At 42.9% G+C, this 25,552-nt stretch overlaps 1 protein-coding gene across 5 annotated transcripts in view; it reads right to left on the bottom strand.

The window, feature by feature from the left end:
- Nucleotides 1–25,552, bottom strand: part of LOC125446708 (CD276 antigen-like) — a 312,391-nt gene that overhangs the window by 82,636 nt on the left and 204,203 nt on the right. For all 5 annotated transcript variants that reach the window (XM_059640089.1, XM_048520440.2, XM_048520439.2 and 2 more), the window contains one exon: nucleotides 8,658–8,792. In XM_059640089.1, the coding sequence (XP_059496072.1) occupies nucleotides 8,658–8,792 (135 nt within the window). The remainder of the gene's footprint in view (nucleotides 1–8,657; nucleotides 8,793–25,552) is intronic.

Below are 25,552 nucleotides of genomic sequence, written 5' to 3'. Positions count from 1 at the left end.
AGTGGATATCGCACAGAAAGAGGGAGTTCACCTGTGACGAAGGAATAGTGTGATGACACAATGGTTTTAAGAGGTGTATTTTGTCCTTCGCTTTATTTTGAATAGAGGCTTTAAGTCAGAGGTGCTGGGTTGTCTCTTGGGGTCAATAAAGTAAATAGTGTGGGAGGCTTTGAGGTTTTTTGTTAGAAGTTGGAACAACAGAATCAACCTGAATGGTTGTGGCCAGCTCTCGCAGAACCAGGATTTTTAGTTTTAGTTTTTTAGTAACATTTGCTGGGGTCTTGAAACTGGTGGAAGCAACAGTACATCTTTTCCAACTACTCTCTCTGTATTTTCTTCTGACGTTTTCCCTCCTGCACTGGAGAATTGCTTGTGACACAGTCTGAATTTGTCTTTTGTTTACTATATTGGAACAGATAATATTTAGTAGTTAAATAATGCATCATTCTGCTAAGTTTTCCAATAGTGTTAAGTTATTCCAATTTCTTCCCTCTTTTGTTGTATTTTAACTACAGTGAATGAATAAAAAGTGTTTTGCTTCAAATTTGATCAATCAAATTGTATTTGGAATGCAACACCTGGTCCTTACCATTAAAGTAAGAAAAAGTTAGAGTCTATGCTGCCCAAAATATCTTGAGTGGTTTGGTCTGGTCCATTACAATAGGCTTATTTTAACTTTATTATTCTCTCCTATTTATAACAACATCTGATGTACCCAGAAGGTACAAAGTTACCTTTCGTCATGCCAAAGGTCTTATCTCTAGTCTCAGCTAAAAATATGGTTGTGGATGAAAGATCTTGGCACATGAGAAGAAGTGACATACAGAGACGATGTGCATCCTCCCAGTCTGTGATGCTGTGCATCAGTTCACCCTTTGCCTCCTCTGCCTCACCTTAGTACACCACTACGATTCCACAAGGAAACCATTACTCATTTTATCAATATTTTAACAAACTCAATTTGGTCGTGTAACTTAGATGGAGACTACAATAAAGAGGAGACAATGATTGTACATAAATGTAAATCTAATGAAATGCTACTTGAAGTTGGAAAACCCACTGAAACCATCAGGTGATCTGCAAAAGGCGACATCATGTTGTAGAGGGGCATGCATTTAAAGGTGACAGGGGGATCGTTTAAAAGGAGACCTGAGGGACAAGTTGTTTACACCAAGAGCGGTGGAAGTTTGGAACGCACTGCCAGGGTAGTGGTGGAGGCAGAATAGTTAGGGGCGTTTAAGGGGCTTTTAGATAAGTACATGATTATGCAAGGAATGGAGGGATATGGGCTAAGGGCAGGCAGAAGGGATTAGTTTCATTTGGCATCATGTTCAGCACAACATTGTGGGCTGAAGGGTCCATTCCTGTACAGGTCTATGTTCTAGACCTAGCCCTGCTGAAGCCAAGCTTTTGATAATGTTCCCAAGGTTAATTAGAGTGAATTATTTTTCAAAGATCTTTGCATGCACAGGTTGACCCAAGCTAAGTGATTTGGGCTGTGGATACTTCAATAATTTCAGGACCTGATTCCATTCTTTTATTTTTTTTTAAATCCATCGACACCAGGTCCTGTAATGGCATGGGTTGCTTAATGTTTTAGCGAAGATCTGTGGCTCGGGTTGCGTTTGGAGTTGTTGGTTGGTTTGCCGAGCTGACTGCTTTTCGTGCAAATGCATAGTCTCCCTTCTAGATGACATCGTTAGTGGTGTGTAGCCTCTGTTGAAGCGCTGTTGTTCTGTTCCACTCTGAACTTATATGGTCTAGTCTGTCAGATGGACAGTCTTGTTTCACGTTTTGTACTGTAATGTTATGAAGATGGGGTCTGTTCAACATGTTAGTTAATTGCCTCAGTGGTTGAATGCCTTACCAGACACTCTGTATTCAACAGCCAGGTATAGGAGCAAATTAATGGAACACCCATGTGTTCATCCATCTCAGGGATTATAGCGGAAGCTGTTAAACAAAGACTAGAACACACAGCCCTCTCCCAGACTAAACTATGGGTTAGGTACATGGATGACACCTTCATGATCATTAAACGAGTAAAGTTAGAAGAAACACACCTTATTAACAGCACATTCACCAGGATCAAGTTCACTGGGAAGGGAACAACAATCGACTCCCATTTCTAGTCATAATGGTGAAACGAAAGAACATTGAGGAATTCCTTATGAGGTAATACAGAAAGACAAGACACACAGAGACCAAATCTGAATTACAACAGTAACCACACCAACGTCCACAAACAGAGCTGTGTCAAGACTGTTTAAACAAGTGATAACGCACTGCAACACCCCAGAGCTGCAACAAAAAGAAAATGAATGCCTCTACAGAGTCTTTGCAAACAAGGGCTATCCTAACAGCTTCGTTCGTCAATACCTGGCAAACAAACAGCACCAAGAAGACGCTGTACGCCCCAACACACTGACCATCCTACTCTATGTTAGAAACACCATCAGGACTGACTGCACGTCCCTACAACATCTTGGAATAAGGATAAAACACAAACCAATTTCGCCAGTTACTCTCAGAGATGAAAGACCCCATACCCACATTGAGCAGGATAAACATGATATATAAAATACCATAGTATTTATCACAGTATAATAGTATACTGTATAGAGTGCGAGACACACTACATAGGACAGACGGGCAGGAAACTCACCACCAGGATTTATGAACATCAACTCACAGCAAAACAACACGACCAACTCTCCCTCATTTCAACACACTCCGACATAGAAGGACATCAGTTTAACTGGGACAAAGTTACAGCACTGAGACAAGCAAGACAAAGACAAGCATGAGAATTCCTGGAGGCCTGGTTTGCAACTACCAATGCAATTGGCAAACATGTTGAAATAGACCCTATCTGCATTTCTTGTAGAACAAACAAGATTACCCACCATGACAGACCGTCCCATATAAATTCACAGCAGGACAGAACAGCAGAGCTTCAATGGAGGCTACACAGCACTGACAATGTCACCTAGAAGGGAGACAAAACATTTGCAAGAAAAGCAGTCAGCTCAGCGAACCAACCAATAACTCTGACACGGGTTGTTTTAGCACTGTCACCGATTCCCACATATTCTTAGGCTGACAATCACATTATATAAGTTGCATTGAGTACAACTAAACCATTTTCTCCTCGTCATAGCTTTTATTATCCCTTATTCAGCCTTTCTTCTGTCCTGAGAAAACTCAGCAGGGTCTGGGAGTATCTGTGGAGAAATTCAAGTCCAGTGACCCTCCTAACGAAGTTCCGAAGGGTCAGTGAACCTGAAACATTAACTCTGCTTTCTCTCATGGATGTTGCCAGACCTGCTGAGTTTTTCCAGCAATTTCTGATTTTGTTTCTGATTTCCTGCATTTGTAGTTCTTAGTTCTTCCTGTCCTAGCCTGCTATCCATTATCTCCTTGTTTACCTACCCCTTTCATATCGCCATCTCTCTGGGATCTATCTCCACCTGTCTGCTTACCTCTCTCCTTTTCCCACAGCATAAACACCAGACTTTCCCAACTACTGACAGATCTGATGAAGAGTAACCCTAAACTCAAAGTGTTAACTCTGCTTTCTTCTCACAGCTGCTGTCAAGCCTGCTGAGTTTCTGCAGCAAGTTCTGTTTTTGTTTCAGACCTCCAGCATCGACAACTCCGTTTTATTTATATTGGACTACAGATAGCCCAGGAGGTAAAGATATGAAGCTCACTGAGTCTACAAACATGATTCAGCTTCAATCAGTGTATTATCTCTTGTATACAAGAGTTTACAAGTATATTCCTGGGAACTGTTCCAATTCCACTTCAACCTTTAGTTGGAAAGCTCTCTGATGTAAATATGGAGTTTTTGATCATTTTTTCAGTTGAGCATCAATATCCGAGGAAACAAAAGACACAGGGATCTTCACAGGACTAGTTTCTTCTCAAGTATATAAAATGCATAAGGATCTGTCATAAATTATTCACGTGTGTATCAAATCTATAAATAAAAATTCAGCAAAAATGTTATTCAATTAGTTAAGCTAAACCACATAAATGACAGAGAAAGATGAGGCTTTAGCATTTAAGCATTTAGCATCACTGCCCAGTGAGGCTGTCTCGTTGAGTGTTCTAAAGGCAAAACTGGATAGACTTTTGAACAGTAAACAAATTATGGGTTATGGTGAGCGGGTGGGTAAGTGGAGCTGAATCCACGCAAAGATCAGTCATGATCATATTGAATGGCGGAGCAAGCTCAATGGGACAGATGGCCTACTCCTACTCCTATTTCTTAAGTACCAGCTCTAAAATGCCACTTTCTTGATGCCTTTTGGTGCTATAGGCAGAAACAATAATGCCGTTCAGAGCAGGCACACATTTTTAACATGGGCCACAGCAGACACCAGTCTGTTGAAGATGTTGGCTTGTGCATACAGAGCGCAGTAAGAGGTGGACAGAGTAGGCGAGTTGTACATTCAATTAGAATTTTGTGCTCAATATTCCACTTAATCGACATCAGGGTAGGCGGTCCGTCCATTAGCTTTGCTATCTTGGACGTAATTGGGGTGAATGAAAGACAACAGAAGGGTCGCCATCCCATACCTGATTAAACACCCTCCAATCCCCACAGGCAATGATATCCATACATTTGCTGCCCTTTCCATTCGCGATGGCCAAATCAGCCCTCATAAACAAAGATTTAGAACCAGGAGCAATGGGTTTAATAAAATCTGTCAATAAGGTCATGGTTGATCTAGTTACGGACTCAACCCACTTCCCTGTCTGCTCCCCAGAGCCCTCAACTCCCTTACCTGTCAAGAATCTAACTCTGCCTTGAATAAATTCAATGACGCTGCTCTCTGGGGAAGAGAATTTCAGACTAAAATCCCTTAGAAAGACAATATCGCTGAATCAGTGTCATAGACCTCTTAATTGGAGATTGTGCATCCAGAAAGGAGAAAAGAACTAAGCCAGTAAAGGAGGAAAGAAAAGCTGGAAAATTCCTCTCTGACCTCAAAACCTTTAGTACTGCTATTCCTAAGGTGCCCTCAATGAAATGTGACCATGTTACAGCTGTAAGAGGCATGCTTTGTCCTTCTTTGTTTGAAGGTAGGTTTTAAGGCAGAGGTGTCTCACAGTCTAAGGTCTTGGAATTTTTAAAGTTGGAACAAAAGAAACAGTTTGAATGAGTGTGTTCAAGCTCTCACAGAACCAGGTTTTTAGTAGCAGTTGCTTCTGGGGTCTTAACAATGTGGAAGCTGTTGCTCCCCCATCTCAGTTACAACTGAAAACTGGGGGTGGGGGGAGGTTCTCTTTCTGCTGCCGGAGTTGCATGTGAGACAATCCATTTTTCTGAACTTGCCTTTGTCAAGGGGGTGATTAAGGGATGTTACTATATTGGAACAGGTAATTAGTAATAGTTACTGCTACTGCACCTATTATTTGGTTAAGCATTCTGATAGAGTTACAGCTAAGCCAATTCATTTTTTTGTTGCTTAAAGTGATTTTACTTGAATCCTGTTCATCTACAGTGAGAAAGATAATGGGGTCTTGTCTTGTTCATGCAACAATCTTATTTGACTAATGGGTTAGACAACTGAGTAAGCAGCAACTCAGCAGCAATATGTAATGTCTACCTTAAGATCTTACTTACACTAGTCAAGACATACGTTAGTAAATACTGATTACACAGCAGGATGTCATTAAATGCAATTGTTTAGTTTGTCTATGGATTTTTCCTTGCAACTCCTAGCTTCACACACTCACCATGAGGACGATTTACTTTAATGTGCTGTTATCAGGATCACTTTCAATTTAAAAACATATCTCTGGCTATGCATCTGTGAAATCAGCAAAGGTTGCAGAGTAGCTTTTTTTCCCAATTTAAAACAGCCTTGATGACTTTTCAGAGATTTGGGGATTTCCTGAACTTTGCCTCCCTGGTGGAACCAACACAGATTCTGCATTCAGAGCAATAGATCCTTGTCTAACTGCCGAGATTTCGTAGCAAGACATGGGTGCTTGCTTTGTCATTACATCTCCCAGGATCGAAAGCAAGGAGAAAGGCAAAATTCAATGTAAGCAAACCTAACAAACTGGGAGAGTGCCTGCCATGTGCCAAACAGGGCAACGTGAGCTGCTGTGTGAGGGAAAGGGTAGAGGTGCCGTGGCTTTTCTGTCAAGCAGAAGGCTGAGCCCTAGTTCTTAATGGGTACAATCAAGGAGTCAACGGGCATGTAGAATGGCTAGGTTGGTGCCATCTGTCTCCAGAAGGGTAGGGAGGACATCTCAGTTAGCATTCCAGCAGATGGACTAATGCACCCCTGAACATCACCTGTATAAGTAGTTTTATCCGATGTGCCTCTTTAACATAAAGGCAACTTAGATGCCAGTGTTGTCTTTATGGATCAGTTAGAAAATTGATTAGTGTGCTCTGCATAAACTACTCAAAAGGTGGAACAGTTAATTCAGCAAAACTAAAACAAACAAAAAGCTAATCATTCCACTTTAGAGAGAGAACAGAATCACCCTGGAGTGCAACAAAGCAGGAACGATAATTAATTTGTTTCAGGAGACTTTAATTACTCTGAGCCGGAGGGACAGGGAATGAATTGAAGAGTCAGACCAATTGTCACATTCATTCTGCATTCTTCAACAGAATATCATATTAAATATCATCAATGGAACTCTTCAATCGTACTGGCCGTAAGTTCTCAATACTTAGACACCACATTGCATCCCTTCTAAAGCATAGAAACTAGGAGCAGGAGTAGGCCATTTGGCCTTTGTGTCTGGTCTGTCATTCAACATTATTCTGACTGAGTCTCTATCTCGATACTGCATTTGCACTTTCTCCCCATACCCCTTAATGGCATTTAAAATCTAAAAATGTATTTCTTGCTTCAGCAACTTGGCCTCCATAGCTTTCTGTGGTAAACAATTCCATCGGTTCACTATCCTTTGAGCAAAGTGTGCCGATGCTGTAGTTTTAAGAGGTGTGTTATGTCCTGGGCTCTTTTAGACAGATTGGGTGACTGGTAGTGAGCTGTCTATGAGAAGATAAACAACTGGTGAATCCTGTGGTGCTTTTTTTTCCCAGAAGCGGGAACAATAGAAACAGCCTGAATGGGTGTGGTCAATCACCCACACACAAAACCATGAGTTTTTAGTTTTTAGTTTTCAGCAGCAATTGCTGTTAGGGTGTTCAAGATGTGGAAGCTACTTTCCCCCTCTCTTGCTAACATCCAAAACCTGGGGTTCTCTTCCTAGGCTGCTGGATTGCATGTAAGACAGATGTGTTTTCTAAATTTGCCTTTTGTCTGGACTAAGTTTATGGGATAGTACTACAATGGAACAGTTACTGTTTAGGACTAAAATAATCTATTATTCTGCTAAATTTTCCATTCGAGTTATTATTCTAAATTCTTCTTTCTTCTGTTGTATTTTAACTATAGTGTTTGACTGAATTAGAGGCAGAGTCCAGTTCAATCGTACGGCACAGCTCCCAAAATGAGCAAACATAATCTGTCTGTCTCACTTTATTCATTCTGTCATGGGATGCGGACCTTGTCCAGCATTTGTTGCCCATCCCTACATGTTCTTGAACCAATTGTCTCTGTAAATCATTTCAGAGTTGATCAACAAGATATCTGATATATCTCACCCCAAACAGGGCATTACTGCCACCCAGATGGCTATTGTGAACAAAATGGCTCTTTTATATAGGTGGAGAGGGCAGGTTGGAGGTGAGAGAGGGGGAGAGTAGGGAAGGGATGATTGCGGGTGTGGAGATGTCAGCTCGAAGATGGGCATCCAATCTGAAAGTGTCTGCTCTGGTTTGAGATGGGGGGGTGGGGGGAGGAATATAATTACAGAATCCCCTGGGTGGGGAAGTGGGCCATTCAGGCCATCAAGCCCACACTGATCTTCTAGACAGTATCCCACCCATACCTATGGGTGATCCTATCCCCAGAACCCTACATTTCCCCACGGCCAAATCACCAACCCTGCACATCTTTGGACTGAGAGGAGAAACTGGAGCACCTTGAGGAAATCTACGCAGACATGGGGAGAACGTGAGAACTCCACACAGTCGCCTGAGGCTGGGTTCAAACCACATCCCTTACAGTTTACGAACTGCGACTTGATCATTTTCTGGAGTGCTGTGATGGAGCTGATTTCACAGTCCACAGGGTCTGATCGTATCCACGGATGTGAACACCTACAAGATCAGTCACGCACATCCTCTACCTCAACCCTGTCAGATAGAACCTGCTGCAGGAACATTGCCAACTGCCTTGATTGTCGAGTGAAACTTCTTAACATTCCATTTCCTAAACATATCTGACCTTCCTCCATCTAACGCGCAATGACGCACTCGGTCACAGTTAAACGTGACATTCTGGCTTAGCATCAGAGAAAGAGACTTCAGGCAAACTCTCCAAGACTTCAGGGGCGCCCCATCACTGTGGCAGAGCGATTCATTTTTGCACAGCTTTGCAGCTTGTGTGGGGTTAGCATAGTGACTGTCAGCCTGGCCTTTCAGCAGATTAACGTCGGCCCTGGCGGCATGGGGGATGTCAAGGGGTCAGTCTAGTTTCAAGGCCACCCCGAGAGATGCCACACCACTTTTTTGGTGGGGGCACGGGGAGGTGGCACCCGAACACTGAACATACCTGCTTCGTTCTCCTTGCAGCTTTGCCGGATCTTCCGTCTGCACACGTATCCCAGGGTGACAAGCAGCCCCAGCAGACACACCGAGAGGGCTATCGTCAACCATAAGGCAACCACGGGGAACTTCAGGTGCTGCCCTGGAGGGGGGAACGAAAGACACAGAAAGGAAATCAGTGAGTACCAGAAGCAGAGGTGAGACAGCTTAGTGACAGCTTTCCTCACTGAGCTGGTATAGATGACAACCCGCATTTGATTCCTCATTGAAGTATTCCTATAACTTGGACCAAAGGCTATGCTGTTACTGTTGGATTCTGAGAAGTGAGAAGAAATCTGTGTGGAGCACATGTGGACTAACCACAGCGAATATTCCTCTGTGCTGCAGAGTTAGCAGAACCCTATTCCCCAGTGACGCTCCTGGACTTGATGTGATTTTCTGACTTATCTCTCTCCTCAACCTCTGCTCTAGTCTCCCAAACACCACAGTCACTGATTTCTGGTGGACTGATTCCCCTCCAGCGTCTCACCAAAATAGCCACTATTCATTAGGGCCAATGAGATCAGCTGGGAGCTCTGTTAGGATGTTTGCAGATGACACACCATTGCCTCAGTAGTTGATAATGAAGTGGGCAGGCTATCAACTGCAGGAACAAATCAATGATTTGGTTGAGTGGGCAGCAAAATTACAAATAGAATTCCAACTGGAGAAGTGGGAGGTTGTGCATTTCCGAAGGGCAAGCAAAGCAAGTGAATACACAACAAACTGGAGGGTATTGAGGGGGCAGAGGAAGAGAGGGACTTGAGTGCATGTCCCTAGAGATGGTACTGCATGTCAGTACAGAGATAGAGAAGGCATATGGGATGTTCCACTTTACTGGAGTAGGAATGTAATGCTGGAAATATATAAGATACTGGTTAGGTTGCAGAAGTAGTTTTGTATACAGACGTAAGGAGGGATTGGATAGGCCAAGGCTATTTTTGTTAGAAAAAGGAGGCTGAGGGTTGGCCTAAATCGAGACGTACAGTATAACGTGGGCCTTGCAGAAAATGGACAGCAAACTTGTGTTTCTCTGAGCAGAGGCCTGAATTACCAGGGGCACAGATTGAAGTAGAAGGGTTACAGGGAAGACAAGGAAAATCCCTTCATCCATAAGGTCATGGGGGTCTGGAAATCAGTTTGATGGTTGAGCCAGAGACCGTCAAACCACGTAAAAGAAATCTGGATTAGCACCTGATTCGTTGTGACTTTAAAGATCTACTGGGCAGCCAATGACCCAGTGAAATTATCACTAGGCTATTAATCCAGAAACTCCGCTCATGCCCTGGAGACAAGGGTTTGAATCCTGCCATGGCAGGTGATGGCATCTGAATTCAATTTTAAATTAAGAATCTATTGATAACCAACTGTTGGAAACTCTGGTTTACCATCTGAGCGAAGGGAGCCGCCATCCTTACCTGGTCAGTCTTAAATGTGACTCCAGACCCACTAATGTTGGCCTAGTGAGAGACGCCCATATTCTGTGAATGAATAAATAAAAACAAACGGTCTGCAGAGCAGGTGCTAGAAAGTGGGATTAGAATGGGGAGCTAGTTTACTCAACTGGCATAGATAAAATAGATTGAATGGCTTCCTGCTGTGCAGTAACTATTCTACAGTCCTAACTTATATAGCATGACCTTGTGACGAATGAAGTTAGCAACACTTGTTATACTCTTCTGTTCCGTAGGCATCGCATAAATGAAAGGGGTCAGTTAGCTCAGGTTGCTGGATGGCAGGTTTTCTATATACAGCAATAACAACAGTGTGGGTTCAATTCCCGAACCAGCTGAGGTTACCATAAAGGACTCTCCTACTCAACCTCTCCCCGCAGGTGGTGTGGTGGCCCTCAGGTTAAACCACCACCAGTTGTCTCCATCTCTCTCTTGCTCGTGCTCTCTCATGGGAGAGCCGCCCTACAGTCTGGAAGGACTACTGTGACTTTAGCATTACGTTACATAAATTACACTTTGAATCATGGGAATGGGAAAAGGAGGAAAATTCCACAAATGGTAGAGACAGAGCTCTCTGCTTCCAATAGTGTCATGAGAGTTCCCAGTGCTACAGGAGCAAAGGTAGTCTCGCAGCTGTTTCAAAAGATGGCTGAGTCACCAAAGCAGCACTCCTTCAATGTTAATGAAGTATCAAACACCCTCAAAAAAAAACAGGCAAATAACCCATCCTCCCAACAATATATTCCTTCTTCCCTCATGCAAACAGTTCCTCTAAGGATTAACTTTTCATTCCTTGATTACTGCTGGCCACACATTTCGAAGCTGAGGTTCAATTTCCTCCATAAATATAATGCGTTTCTGTTTTTCACTCCTTTGTTAGGCTCTGTAAAATTTAACCCTCTGTTTCATTTGCCCACATATGTGTTTGTGGCATGGCCAAGAGTTGAATAGCCCTCTTGTGAAGCGCCCTGGGATGCTTTCCCACATCGAGGTTTCTATGCAAATGCAAGTTGCTGTTGAAGTACAAGACTGCAGACGTGAAACAAGCCAATGCTGAAGCAGCTGAGAAACATTCAAGCATTTTGTTCTAGGAATGACAGAACAATATGAAAAACGACTTGTAATCACGAGAGCATACCAGAACTGGATTGTCGGGTGTACCTGCTACATACTGCCCCTAAAGGGCACGTCAAGACAGGGCAGTCCCTCCGATGTGGCATTCAGCTGATATGGTAGCAATTGTGCCTTTCACTGGTCTCTGAGACACTGGGTGTTAAAACTGTAGCCTCCACACAGGGGCACATAAATAATAGCAGATTGTGCGTGGGTGTATGCTGTTCTGTATTAATTAAGCCGGAGCTGTCCCTAAGTAAATCAGGCACAATGTCATCCTGTACAAATGCTCGAGCAATTCATTGAAAATCTCAATGTCAAACCTTTTTAAAAAAATTACTGGTCCCTCTAATTGCGAAAGAAGTCCGCAAGGTAAACGGGGATTCTTTTTCAAAATCCTGCACCACATCGATGCTGAAGTTGCAGATAATCGTGGGAAATCAATCTTGCAGAACAGGATTCCAATTTCCAATACAGCAACTTTCACTTTTAGAAGTTTCCCAAAGAGCCAAACAATTGTTCTGTTGCAGCAAAGGGGATTTTGAATGATGTTGCAATCAATTTGAAGTCCACGTTGGGAGTCAATGTGTGCTGAAGGAATCCCCAGTCAAGAGACTGTATGGACCCAAAGAATACATAAGTTTTGTTAAAGCTGCTCAAATGTTGTAATGAATGATTTTATTGTCACACATCGTGAAGAAAATGGAGTGATAAGCAGTCTGTCACCACAATCTGGTGCCAATTTGAGTTGCAAAAAACAATAAAAAGGAAAGAAATTAATTAAATAAGAGTTCACCTTCTGTTCACATTGGGTCTCCAGCATGGCTTGAGGGCTCTGGAAGGTCTCTGCAAGGCGTTCCAGGCCTCAAGAAGTTTCCGCTCCAGTAAAACAACATTGGTGTCAATGTCCTAGGATAACCCTTGCAAATACCACTAAAGAGTCTCTGCTCCGGGCCCACCGCTGCCAGGAGTGCCTATTGCAGGCACCGCCACCAAGCAGCCGGCGCCTCTCCACTGTAACATCTGCACGAAAAACACATAGGAGGATGCCACTTAGCCCTTCAATTTTTTTCCACCAGCCAATGAGATCAGGGCTGATCACCGACCAACTCCATAGAACTGTCTTTGGCACAAATCCCTTCTTTCCTTTTCATTTGTAAAAGAAAGTACAAATCAGAAATTTCAAATTAACAATTGATCTGGCATCAACTGATGCTTGGAGAAAGGTGTTTCAAATTTTTCCACCCTCTGTATTGTTGTGTTTCCAAATTTCACTTCTAAAAGAACTGGCTCTAAATTTTTTTTATTCTGTGCCCCTAATCCCAAACATTCTTGGTGTTCCAGACCAGACAGATTTGTACCTATTAAGACAGTTATAGGACATTACTTTGCAGGATTAAGGATACCAGCCTTGTCCTCAGTCATCTTCATTGAGTCCACTACGCAGTCAGTTATAAAGACCATAAGAAACAGAAAACAGGAGCAGGCCACTCAGCCCCTGGAGCCCGCACTGCCATTCAATAGGATCATCGCTGATCTAACATTCCTCACATCCACTTTTCTGTCTTTTCCCTGTAACCCTGGATTCCCCGACTGATCAAAAATCTAATTATCTCAGCCCTAAATATGCAGAGGACACTGCCTCCACAGCTCTCTATGGCAAGGACTCACACCCTCCGAGAGAAAAAAATTCCTCCTCATCTTAATCTTAAATTGATACCTCCTTACTCTGAGACCATGCCCTCTTGTCCGAGAATGAACATTATGTTCACGTACCAGGCAGTAACACCAGTTAAACATACAAACTGTGCACGTAGATCTGTGCTATTGGAACTGTCTAGTCAGTGTTGTTATTAAATTTCAAGAACTCTGTCTCAATAAGAACCAGGTTCTCTGCAGTACATGTCATGCAGACTAAAATGTGGAAAATCACTTTGTAACACATTACCCTCAAACAACAGAAATTGTTTCTCCCAACCTAAAAAATTGGTTCCACTTAATATCTTGAATTAAGTTATCAAAACAACTCAATCTTCTAGAAATGGTAAGAACTACAGATGCTGGAGTCAGAGATAACACACAGTGTGGAGCTGGAGGGACACATCAGAGGAGCAGGAAAGGTGACATTTGGGATTGGAAGCATTCTTCAGAACTCTTTTTCTGTAGAAGGGTCCCGACCTGAAACGTCAACTTTCCTGCTCCTCTGATATGTTCCTCCAGCTCCACACTGTCATCTCTGTAATCTTCTAAAATACTTCCATTTGGTTAGATTCAACAGAGAGCTCCCTATTCTCTTTTTTCACTATCCTTGCACAGGATGTGGGCTTCAGTGGCAGGGCCAGCATTTGTTGCCCATCCCAAATTGCCCTGGGGCTGAGTTACCTTCTCATACATTCCAGAGGGCACAGTCTACAAAGTTGCTGTGGGTCAGCAGTCATAGGTAGGCCACTGGGGTGGACAAAGTCAGAAGTCACATGACATCAGGTTATAGTCCAACAGGTTTATGTGATGAAGCCACAGCTTGTGATTTCAAATAAACCTGTGGGACTATAGCCTCGTGACCTCTGACTTCTGACATAAGTAGGCCAGACAAGGCAAGGACTGCCGTTTGACATCCCCAAAGTTTGTTCTGAGGAATGGTCATTGGACCCAAAACATTAACTCTGATTTCTCTTCACAGATGCCACCAAATCTGCTGAGTTTTTCCAACAGTTTCTATTTTTGTGTCTGATTTCTGTGTTTTTGTTTAAATTACTGAACCAGATGGGTTTCCATGACAATCAACCAATCAGGTGATAGCTATCATGGTCACCATTATTGAGGCTAGCTTTTAAGGCCAAGTTCTCACCAACTAAATCAATTATTTTATTTTCTACTAACGCGTAGATGGATTATGTTCATTCAAATCAACAATCAGAAAATGGTGGCATTAATGTTTTATTGCTTTTGGAGTGGGTTATTTTTCTTTTGCTTTGGGCAGAGAACTTTAGTTTTATACATCACAGCGATAAATGCCTGAAGCAAACGACAGACTGAGTGAAATCAGGCTTTAAAAAAAAACAAACACTCAAATGGGGGTTCTGCTTTAGGATGGATTTCTATTTCCCAAATCAGCAGCCTCGGTCCTTTCCCATTGTAATAAATCTGGGCTCTTCCCTGAAATTAAAGCACATGGTCAGGAATCAACTAGACAGTGACTTTTGATTTGATTTATTATTGTCACATGTACCTGGTACAGTGAACATTTTTGTTTTGCATGCAGTACAAAGTGCATTAGGGTAATAGAACACAGCGAGGAATACAATGTTACAGCTGCAGAGGTCTACAAAGAGCAAGATAACCATCAAATTTAAAATCTGAGAGTCCATTTAGAACTTTAATAACAGCAGGGACAAAGTTGTTCTTGAGTCAATTTGTATGTGTGTTTGAGCTTTTGTCTCTTCTGCCTGACGGAAGAGCTTGGAAGAGATTATAACTGGTTGGCAGGGGTTGTTGATGATGTTGGCTGCCTTCTGAAGCCAGCAAGAGGTGTTGATGGCGCGAGTGCATGGAAGGTTGTCTTGAACGACGGACTGGGCTATGTTCACAACTCTCTGTAGTTTCTTACGGTCCTGGGCACACCAGTTGCCGTACTAAGCCATGATGGGTCTGGATAAATGCTTTTTATGGTGCATCTATAAAAATTGGCCAGAGTTTTTGTGGACACACTGGAATTTCCTTAGTCTCCTGAGGAAATAGAGGCTTTGTTGTGCTTTCTTGACCGTCGCATCAACATGAGTGACCAGGACAGATTGCTGGTGATCGTCACTCCCAGGAACTTGATGCTCTCGACCATTTTTACCTCAGACCCATCTGATGTAGATAGGGGCAGCAATAAGTAGCAATGCTCCAACCAGTTGCAGGAATTGGTGATACACATAAAGCCCCAGACTGGGTATATACAAGGACTGAGCAAATTTAAACCATCCAAAGCCACCGTGCATCTGCCGCCTTAATGCTCAATGGCAGCACCCTGCACGTGGCATGACTCAAGTAGTTCCCTCAGCATTGCCCACTAGCACTCCAACTGGTGAGCATCAATCAAGCCTTTGTCTCACCCTGACATCCCCATAACCAAAGTATTCCAGGTCCTCACCTCAAGCTGCAAACGCATCATGCCAATGACCTCACTGTCACGAAGCAGCTATGACAAGTGTAGGCATTCCCCAATTGATAATTGTCTCCTATACAACAGGCGCAGAGAGACTTAGAGGGAAAGGAAGCTACAGGGAGTCCAAGGATCGCTTCACTGAGCTCAGAGGAGCACCACCGCCACCACCCCCAGCTTCTCCTGGCCTCACAGGAAAGAAGCATAAACATAAAAGCTGGGATTTATATGATAGGTCTGTACTGCAATGGAAACTGATCAATGGAGCAGATGGACTGATGAGAAGAGAAGGTGAGAAACGAGGGGCAGAAAGGAGCGAAGGTCTTGCAGAGTGGGCCCAAGAAACAGCATTTACTTATATCTACCCCATCTATCACTTTAAGCATTTTGCAGGTTTCAATGTGATCACCTCTCACTTTTTGAAGCTCCACAAAATACCATCCCAGCTTGCGTACTCTCTATTCATAGGACAGTCCTCTATCCTGGGAACAAGTCTACCACACCGTCCTTCTGCTCCCTCTCTCACAATAACATTGTTCCCAAGACAGCACTCAGTACTCCAGGTGCAGTCTAACCAAACTCCAATACAATTGAAGCAATACTCCTGCTTTCAAATCCATTTGCATGGAAGACTAACATTCCATTAGTCTTCCAAATAGCTTGCTACACCTTTAACCGTGCAACAGTCCCTCAGTACTGCACTGGGAAAGGCCAGCTCAGTTCTCTCGAGATGGGATTTAAACTCACCCTTCTGACTTAGAAACAATAGGCCTGTTCTGAAGAATGGGCACTGGATTCAATGTGTGAACTCTGATTTCTCTCCACTAATGCTATCAGAACTGCTGAGATTTCCCAACAATTTCTGATTTTGCTTCAGATTTCCAGTTCTTTTCATTTTTTGCTGCCCAATAGGTATGGCTAAGTTCAAACCCAAATTAGGAACAAAAATAAAATCCTCCAGTTCAAGTCATTCAGTAAATTAGGAAGAGTTTGATATCATAACACTGACAAAGGGGCAGAGGTAATGGGAGCTGCAGATGCTGGAGAATCTGAGATACCAAAGCGTGGAGCTGGATGAACACAGCAGGCCAAGCAGCATCTTAGGAGCACAAAAGCTGACGTTTCGGGCCTAGACCTTTCTGATGCTGCTTGGTGTGTTCATCCAGCTCCACACTTTGGTATCACCGACAAAGAATCAGTCCACTTAATGCTATGCCATCCAAACCAGATATGGAGGGTGAGGGGTGACCTTGTAGAGGTTTCTAAAATCATGAGGGTGATGGAGAGGTTGAATAGCCAATGTCCTTTTCCCAGGGTAGGGATGTCCAAAACTAGAGGGGCATAGGTTTAAGGTGAGACAGAGCAAAGATTTAAAAAGGACCTGAGGAGTAACCTTTTCATGCAGAGTGTGGTGCGTGTATGCAATAAGCTGCTAGAGGAAGTGATGGAGGTTGGTTCAATTACAACATTTAAAAGGAAAATGGATGGAATAGGAATGGGTTTAAGAGAGATATGGGCCAAATAGTGGCAAATAGAACTAGATCAGATTGGGATACTTTGTCAACACAGATGAGTTGGACTAAAGGGTCTGTTTATATGTTGTATAGCTCTATGACTTTAAGAAGAGATAGCCTCACCATTCCCTTTCATTTTGCTGGTGTCTTGGTCATAACCTAAGATAGCTGGCTTCCACAAAGAACTTTGTTATAACTAGTTGGTGGGGTGGGCAATTTATACTTTAATGATGACAGCTAGTTACCATCAGATACAGAGATTAAGTAAATTTATTATTGAATATTTAATTACATCCTGAGTGAATTTGTTACACGCATAGATCTCCTTTTTGACTAAAATGCAATTCATCTTCTGTGACTCAGTGGAGTAGCTTGCACTCCATTCCCAGGCCAGGCGCTCTTATTGTTCCTTAGGGTGCAATTACAAGATTAGAATCAAATTAGAGGCAGTATTTATTGTGCTGGGCACTCTAATTTATCTGAAACTGGGTTTAGAATGCCTGACATTTATTGGAATAGTATTTTTACATAACCCAAATAAAGACCATGAAATCCACAGCTGGAGGGAAGCTGACACACATTTTAAAGAGGGAAACAGAGTTTGTTGGCAAGAATAGGTCTTTTAGTGGCAGAAAGAGAGAAACAGACTATTCAACACACATCTGGGGAGAAAGCTACAGTAATAACTTTCATTCAGCACCTCTAATGTATTAAACCACTGAGACACATGAAGTGATATCAGGGCAGGTGAGCGATATCTTGACTAAAAAGGCAAATTTGAAGAAGAGCTGTAAAGAAAGAGATAGAAACGGAAAGGCAAGATGATTTGGGGACAGAATTCCAGACTTCAGGGCCCAGGTGCAAATTAAGGGACAGATCAATGAAAACCAGAGATGTACAATACTATCTACCCTGCTCGTCAACAATTATAAAGGAGAGGAGCTGACCTGCGTGTTACACTTAGCTTTATTGCCTGCTCATCTCATTTGTTACAAAGGTTTCTGTAATTCCAAGTTCAAACAGTTTATTTATAGAATTCTAAACATCTTTGAACTTAGAGGGCAGTACGGTGGCTCAGTGCTCAGCACTGCTGCCTCACATCACCATGGGACCCAGGTTCAATTCCACCCTCAAGCAACCATCTGTGCAGAGTTTGCACTCTCTCTCTCTCTGTGGGTTTCCTTCCACTGTCCAAAGATGTGCCAGTTAGGTTGACTGGCCGTGCCATATTACCCCACAGTGCCCAAGGGTGTGCAGGCCAGGTGGGTTAACCATGGAAAATGGTTTGAGTGCGATGATCTTCTGACGGTTGGGCTAAATGGCCTGTTTCCATACTATAGGGATTCTATTCTATTACAGAAGTTTCACCATACATGCAATGTTTACAGGGCCATAGTCTCAAATCTTTGAGGGAATCTTCCCCATTTGTGGAGTCAATCACTTTTGTACTAGCTCCGCCCACAGATTAAAACAATCAAGCACTGTACAAGATTCTATGATCAGACCAGCTTAATTAAACATGAAGCTCAGGATGGTACAAAACACTGGTGAATAGGTGCATGGCAAAATGCAATTTAGTGCAGAGATGATGCACTTTAGGTGGAAGAATAAAGGAAAGCAAGATTCAAGTTGCAGGAAAAGGTGGTGACATTAGGCATTCACAAGGCTATTAAAAACAACCTCTTATTTATTTTATTAATAGAGAAATAGAACACAACAAAATGTTATGTTAAAACACTTCAACTGCAGTGCTGTGACCACCTCTCAACACTGAACATTATTAAGGGTGACAAGACCTTGGCAGCGGGTGACAAAGGGGCAACGGCTTAGTGGTATTATCACTCGGCCGTTAATCCAAAAACCCAGATAATGTTCTGGGGACTTGGGTTGAAATCCCACCACGGCAGATGGTGGAATGTGAATTCAATAAATATCTGGAATTAGGAATCTGATGAGGATTGTGAATCCATTGTCCGTCACCGATTGTTGGAAAAACCTACCTGGTTCTCTAATGCCCTTTAGGGAAGGAAACTGCCAGCTTTGCCTACATGTGGCTCCAGACCCGCAGAAAACTGCCCTCTGTGCATTTAGGAATGCACAACAAATGCTGCCTAGTCTGTAACGTCCTCATCCTGCTGCTGAATAAGTGGAAAGAAAGACCAGGTTTACTAGTTTAGTACCAGGAATTACAGATTTCAAATACATGTGGAGTCTGGAGAAGCTGAGGTTGTTCACTGGGGGCTGAAAATCTTCAAGGGAAACTCGACTGAAGCATGCAAAATCATTAAGACCGTTTTTATTCTGTTGCAAGGTCATAGATCATAGAATCCCTACAGTGTGGAAACAGGCCCTTCAGCCCAACAAGTCCACATCAACCCACAGAGCATCCCACACAGACCCACCTAATCTCCACATCCTGGCAACTAGGGTCAATTTACCACAGCCAATCCACCCTAACCTGCACATCTTTAGACTGCAGAAGAAATCCAACGCAGACACAGGGAGAATGTGCAAACTCCACACAGACAGTCTCCCAAGGGTGGAATCGAACTTAGGTTCCTGGCGCTGTGAAGCAGCTGTGCTAACCAATGAGCCTCCGCGCAGCCTGTAAATATTTTTAGTAAAGCTGTCGTGGATGGACTTGAGATTATTTGTACCACTTAAGGGTGATAAATAAATGCCATTTGTTGTTTCATTCACATTAAAACGTGAAGTCATTTCGCTTTTGTTGATCACGTAAACAGAATTGCACAGGGGTGCCTGAAAGCTGCCAAGAACAGTTGGCACTCCAATGTCTATAATTTACTACAACCAAAAGTGATCCAATCTACCGACTAACAGAGGCTCAAAGCAAATCTCCATGGCAGCGGTACACCTTTAAAAGCCCAGCCAAGGCAAGGGAGGCCTCATTAAAACGAGGGCGGAAAATTCCACACCATTTGTGAATTGATGCAAGACCAGAGGTTGATGGGTTCAATGATTAATTGTACAGGGAATGCCCATGACACAGAGTCATTCATTTGAAATGGTGAAGTGTGGTGACCTTTGCTTTTGTCCTGTCAAATGTTTAGCTTGAGCATTCTGGACATGACACGTGCCACAACCACCTCTGATAAATTCGTCATCAGCCACTCATTATGTGGATTGCTTCGAAGCGTGACCCTGCTTTATTGCTGAAACAGATTTTGTTTTACATTGCTTCAAATTTCATTGTTACACCTCGTCCCCATATCAACAACTCCTCTCCTCTGCGCACACACCAGCTTCAAGGAGCCTCCTCAAAATCCCAGCCCTGCCATATTAGCTCCCCGCATTGAATCTTCAAAGTTTCTTTGCTACATCCTGCTGTGAGCTGAGGGTCATGGGTTCAAATTCCAGCTCTAGAAATAACTAGACCAGGAGGCTCATTGGTCAGCACTATGGCTCACAGCGCCAGGGATACTCTGGAATGGACTGAAAGTTGCTAAAATTGTTAACTTCAGAGTACAGTGAAGTGCTCAGCCACTGAATGAAGGTCCAAAATGAGACTGGGATTGTGCTGGCTAATCTCAGCTGAGATGGTATTGTTTAAGAGTAGCACAGTTTTTCTCCATGCCCTGGACTGTAGATATATCTAATGAGCCTGTTAACACAGACCCAGAGGGCAGTTCAGGGTCAAGCACAATAGTCGAGAGAACACATGACACCTCTGAAGCAGACAGGATTTGAATTTGGACCTCCTGGCTCAGAGGGACACTGCCACTCTACCACAAGAGCTCTCTGCCCTGGGCTTTACAATTGGTTGCAGCAGCCCAGGCCACAGAAGATAAAATAAAAGCAGGAAATGCCAGGGTTTATAGTTCTAATCCCTTCCCCATGGCCTGAGCCAGATTCAAACTGAACTGGGCACAGGTGTGAGGTCTTCTATGGTTGATTAGCTGTTGGCACATTCCACTTGGAACTCTTTCTTGAGGCAAATGTGAGCCTGTGAGTCAGACAGTGAGAGTCGAAATCTGCAGGATTGGTGGGGTTCTTTAAAGGGGTAAACATTGTCACTTAAAAGCAGTAAGTTTCAAGCGGAGTCGGTGTTCAGGCCTTTAAGGCATTGAGCTCCAGTCTCTCTTTAGGGCATGTGTATGAATATTGTATTGATGCATCGATCATTTTTCTTTGTATTAAACTGAAAATGTATAGATAATGGTGAATGGATTTACAAGCTGTGAATATCCAAGCAGATAACAAGGCAGTAGCACTGAATAGTTGAGATAACACAAATAGCTCAAATTTGTCAAAGTTACAACCTATTCAAGTGAAACTGCAAGGGAATATGCAACTAGAATCCAGAAAAACAAACACACACACACACAAACACACACACACACACACACAATTTGCAGAACACTACACGCCTGATTAGGGTGGATGTGGAGAAGGTGTTTCAGCCTGTAAGAGGCACTAGGGCCTGACAGCACAGCCTCAAAGTGAAGCAGCAGCCCTTTAGACCTGAGATGAGGAATTTCTTCAGCCAGAAGCTGGTGAATCTGTGGAACTCATTGCTGCAGAAGGCTGTGAAGGCAAATAAATGTAGTTCATAGATCATAGAATCCCTATAGTGTGGAAACAGGCCCACACTGACACTCAGAGCATCGCACACAGACTCATCCTCCCATGACCCACCTAATCTACACATTCCCTCACATGAGGGGCAATTTAGCATGGCTAATCCACCTAGCCTGCACATCTTTGGACTGGAGGAGGAAACCCTCGCAGACACAGGGAATGTGCAACTGTCTGAGGGTGGAATCGAACTTGGGTCCCTGGTGCTATGAGGCAGCGAAGCTAACCAATGAGCCACCATGTCCGAGTCAGAGTTTCTTGATCAAGGAGATCAAGGAATGTGGTCCCTTTAGGTTCTGTACGTGCACACAAATCATAAAGGTGCTATAGTCAATGCCCTCAAGCTCACACTTTTAAGATACATCCAGGACGTAGCTATTTTAAGTGGGTCTATAACTGAACTGAGCTCTACACAGCAAAGAAAATGTCAAATGGATCGTTTTCCACCAGGAGGCCAAAACTTCATATTGTGTTGGCCTTTTCAGTTGGACTTGATGGCAAATTCCCCAATTAGCCATTCCCAATGAAGTGCAATTCACTGATGGAGCATCACTCAGCAAAGTACAGTCTCACTAGGGGAGATGATAGCCTAATGGCATTATCAATGGACTGTTAACCCTTCAATGCAGATAACATTCCGGGGACTCAGGTCTGAATCTCACCTTATGGAATCTTGTGGAATTTTGGTTCAATAAATACATGGGATTGAGTCTAATGGTGACTGATTGACCGGAAAAACCCATCTGGTTCACTTTAGGGAAGGAAACTGCCATCCTTACCTGGTCTGGCCTACATGTGACTCAAGACCCACAGCAACGTAATTGACTCTTAATAGCTCTCTGGAAAATTAGAAATGGACAATAAATGCTGGCCTAGTCCGGAATGTCCTCATCCTGCGAATGAATTTAAAAAGAAAACTTTGAGAATGCACTCTTCTCCATAACTTTCCCTGGGATATGGGTGTCACTCAATGTCCCAACATTTGTTACCCATCCCTAATAGCCCTTCTCTCCTGCCAGGACGTTATTACAATTTACTCCCGTCATAATTTATCTTCTGACCATTTGATTTTCTGAGCCATGAGTCACAAATGTCATAAATATGAAAGCAGTCAAAATGAGTCTACCTAATCTAAGGTTCTCCCCTTACTCTTCATACACTTTATTATTTTATAACCAGCTCTGAATCGTGTTAATTATACAAATTCAGAAACATGACACAAAATAAGAGGGAAATTCATTGACCATTGACCAATAGCAGGCATGGGACCAGCTGTATGGTTTTCCCCTCGTTCATTCTCTCCCTTCACTGCATTAGCTTACACCTAGGAAATTTCGCCAGCTTTGCTGGCCAACAGTTTAATTACTGCACGATGACATCTTTCAGGAAAAGAAGTATTATATAAAAGGTGACATCCTAACAGAGCTAATTGGTCCTTTAGCAAAATGCATGACTGTTTTTTCTAATCATTACACCCTAACAAGGCAGTAGCATGCTCTGTAATGTTTGAACAGACTTTAGTTTATCTGGTCCCTGCACATCCATTGAGCATTCATTCAAACACCATATATTTTAATTAAATTCTCCCCGACCGCAATGGTATACAGATAACATTACCTTCTAATTGCCACACAGCTGACGGCGAGTCCGATTCAGACAGTGAGAAATTATAGTTTATTCATTGTTAGAGGGGACCATGTCAGGTAAAGGAAACATAATTTTGACTCGCAATGACACCATGTCTATTTATTTCTCTCTCTCCCCGAGATATTATCTCACAGGAGGACCGGTCCTGAACTGTCACAGATGCAGCCTTACAAACTGGAGGTTAGACTGAGGCATTGTTGGCTGGACACAAAAGATCCAATGGCACCATTTTTGAAGAATGGCAAACTTGGCCTCTGTCAATATTCAAGTCTTAACAAACATGACTAGAATTCTTCACCTGGCCACTATCATCATCTTCCTCAGAAAGCTAAGGGAATTTGGCATGTCCATAAAGACCGTCATCAACTTTTACCATAGGAAGTATGGCCCTGGGTTGAGCAGTTGCTGTACCAAACTGTAATACATGTGGGTAGAATAAGAAACTAGAGAGTTGTGAATGCTTCCCAATCCATCACGCAAGCCAACTTTCCATCCATTGACTCCATCTACACTTCTCATTGCCTCAGAAAAGCATCCAACTTCGAGGACCCCTCCCTGACTGGTTATAATCTCTTCCATCAGGGAGAAGATACAAAAGCTTAAACACACATGCCAACAGATTCAAGAACAGCTTCTTCCCCGCTGCTATTGGACTTCTGAATAAACCTTTCAGATTTCAAATCTACTGTTAATCTTGATTTTTGTCCACCTTCTTTGCAGCTGTGACCCTGTATTCCTCACTCTGCTCAATCTTAGTATGGCAGGGTCTGCCTGTACTGCATGGAAAACAAAATTTTTCACTGTACTTAAGTACATGTGATAATACATTTGACTTGACTTGAATTGATTTGATTTGCAGTGGTCCTTTAGCAAAATGCATGACTGTTTTTTCTAATCATTACACCCTAACAGTGCACAACATAATTGACTCTTAATAGCTCTCTGGAAAATTAGAAATGGACAATAAATGCTGGCCTAGTCCGGAATGTCCTCATCCTGCGAATGAATTTAAAAAGAAAACTTTGAGAATGCACTCTTCTCCATAACTTTCCCTGGGATATGGGTGTCACTCAATGTCCCAACATTTGTTACCCATCCCTAATAGCCCTTCTCTCCTGCCAGGACGTTATTACAATTTACTCCCGTCATAATTTATCTTCTGACCATTTGATTTTCTGAGCCATGAGTCACAGATGTCATAAATATGAAAGCAGTCAAAATGAGTCTACCTAATCTAAGGTTCTCCCCTTACTCTTCATACACTTTATTATTTTATACCCAGCTCTGAATTGTGTTAATTATACAAATTCAGAAACATGACACAAAATAAGAGGGAACTTGCAGTGCACCTACCAGCCATCACATTGGTGACAAAAGGACTTAGCTGCACCTCAGGAAATGAGAGGTGCTACATAAATGCAAGTCTTTTATTTATTATCCAATAAGCGTGTGGCAGTTCCTGGTTCACCAGGAACAGGCAGACAGCTTCTTAATGTTGCAGGTACAGTATTCAAAATAACGCAGGTCTGGCAGAATCTTACAAGAGTAATAATGCTGGTTGGATGCCGATATTCCATAAAGATCATGCCCAGAGTCTTTCTGAATGCCAGGGCCACACTATTTCACACTTCCAGATAAAACTGTGCTCAAAAAAAGCATGCGCTGCTTGTACACAGACATCGGGATGTCTTAATCAGGAAACGGAAGCTGTTTCACAGGACAATCAGACAGAGAGCCAATGTGTGTCACAGGGAGCGCGCACCTCATTTGAAACTTCATCAAGAATGTGTTATTTGCTCTTACCAATCAGTGACCATGGTCAAATATCACTGTCTGACAGAATGAAGAGAATTTGAAATGAGATGCTCACATGAATGTGGGACGACAGACGAGAAACAATACAGGGTACAAAGTGAGCAGAGCGAGGGCATCTGAAGACATGGCCTGAAACTTCTGAAGGAGAGAAGGAAGAGATGACACCGAAGAGGGACTGGTGAGGGATATATCGCAATCCTCGATCCTTACCATACTATGATGATGCTGTGGCTTTAGGAAGTGTATTTTGCCCTGGTTTCTTTTAAGAGAGAGACATTGAATGAGAGGTATCGAGCTGACTGTGGTAAACAGCTTGTGAGGCTTTGGGTTTTGTTTTATAAAGGTTGGAATAATAGAAGCAGCCTGGATGGGTGTGGCCAGATCTTACCAAGATTTCTAGTTGTTAGTTTTTTTTATTAGATGTAAGCAGTTGCTGTTGGAGTCACAACAAAGTTGGAAGTTGCAGTAAAGGTTTCCTCATTGCTGGACTCAGTTTTCGCATCAAGTTTTCTCTCTCTGCTGCTGCTGATTTCTGCCAAGGGGTCTGTTGCTATACTGGAACAGTTAATTAGTAATG

This window comes from Stegostoma tigrinum, chromosome 36 (assembly GCF_030684315.1).
Source record: "Stegostoma tigrinum isolate sSteTig4 chromosome 36, sSteTig4.hap1, whole genome shotgun sequence".
Lineage (NCBI taxonomy): Eukaryota > Metazoa > Chordata > Chondrichthyes > Orectolobiformes > Stegostomatidae > Stegostoma > Stegostoma tigrinum.
Note: the sequence above shows the minus strand (reverse complement) of the source record. Positions and strands in the feature narration are given on the sequence as shown.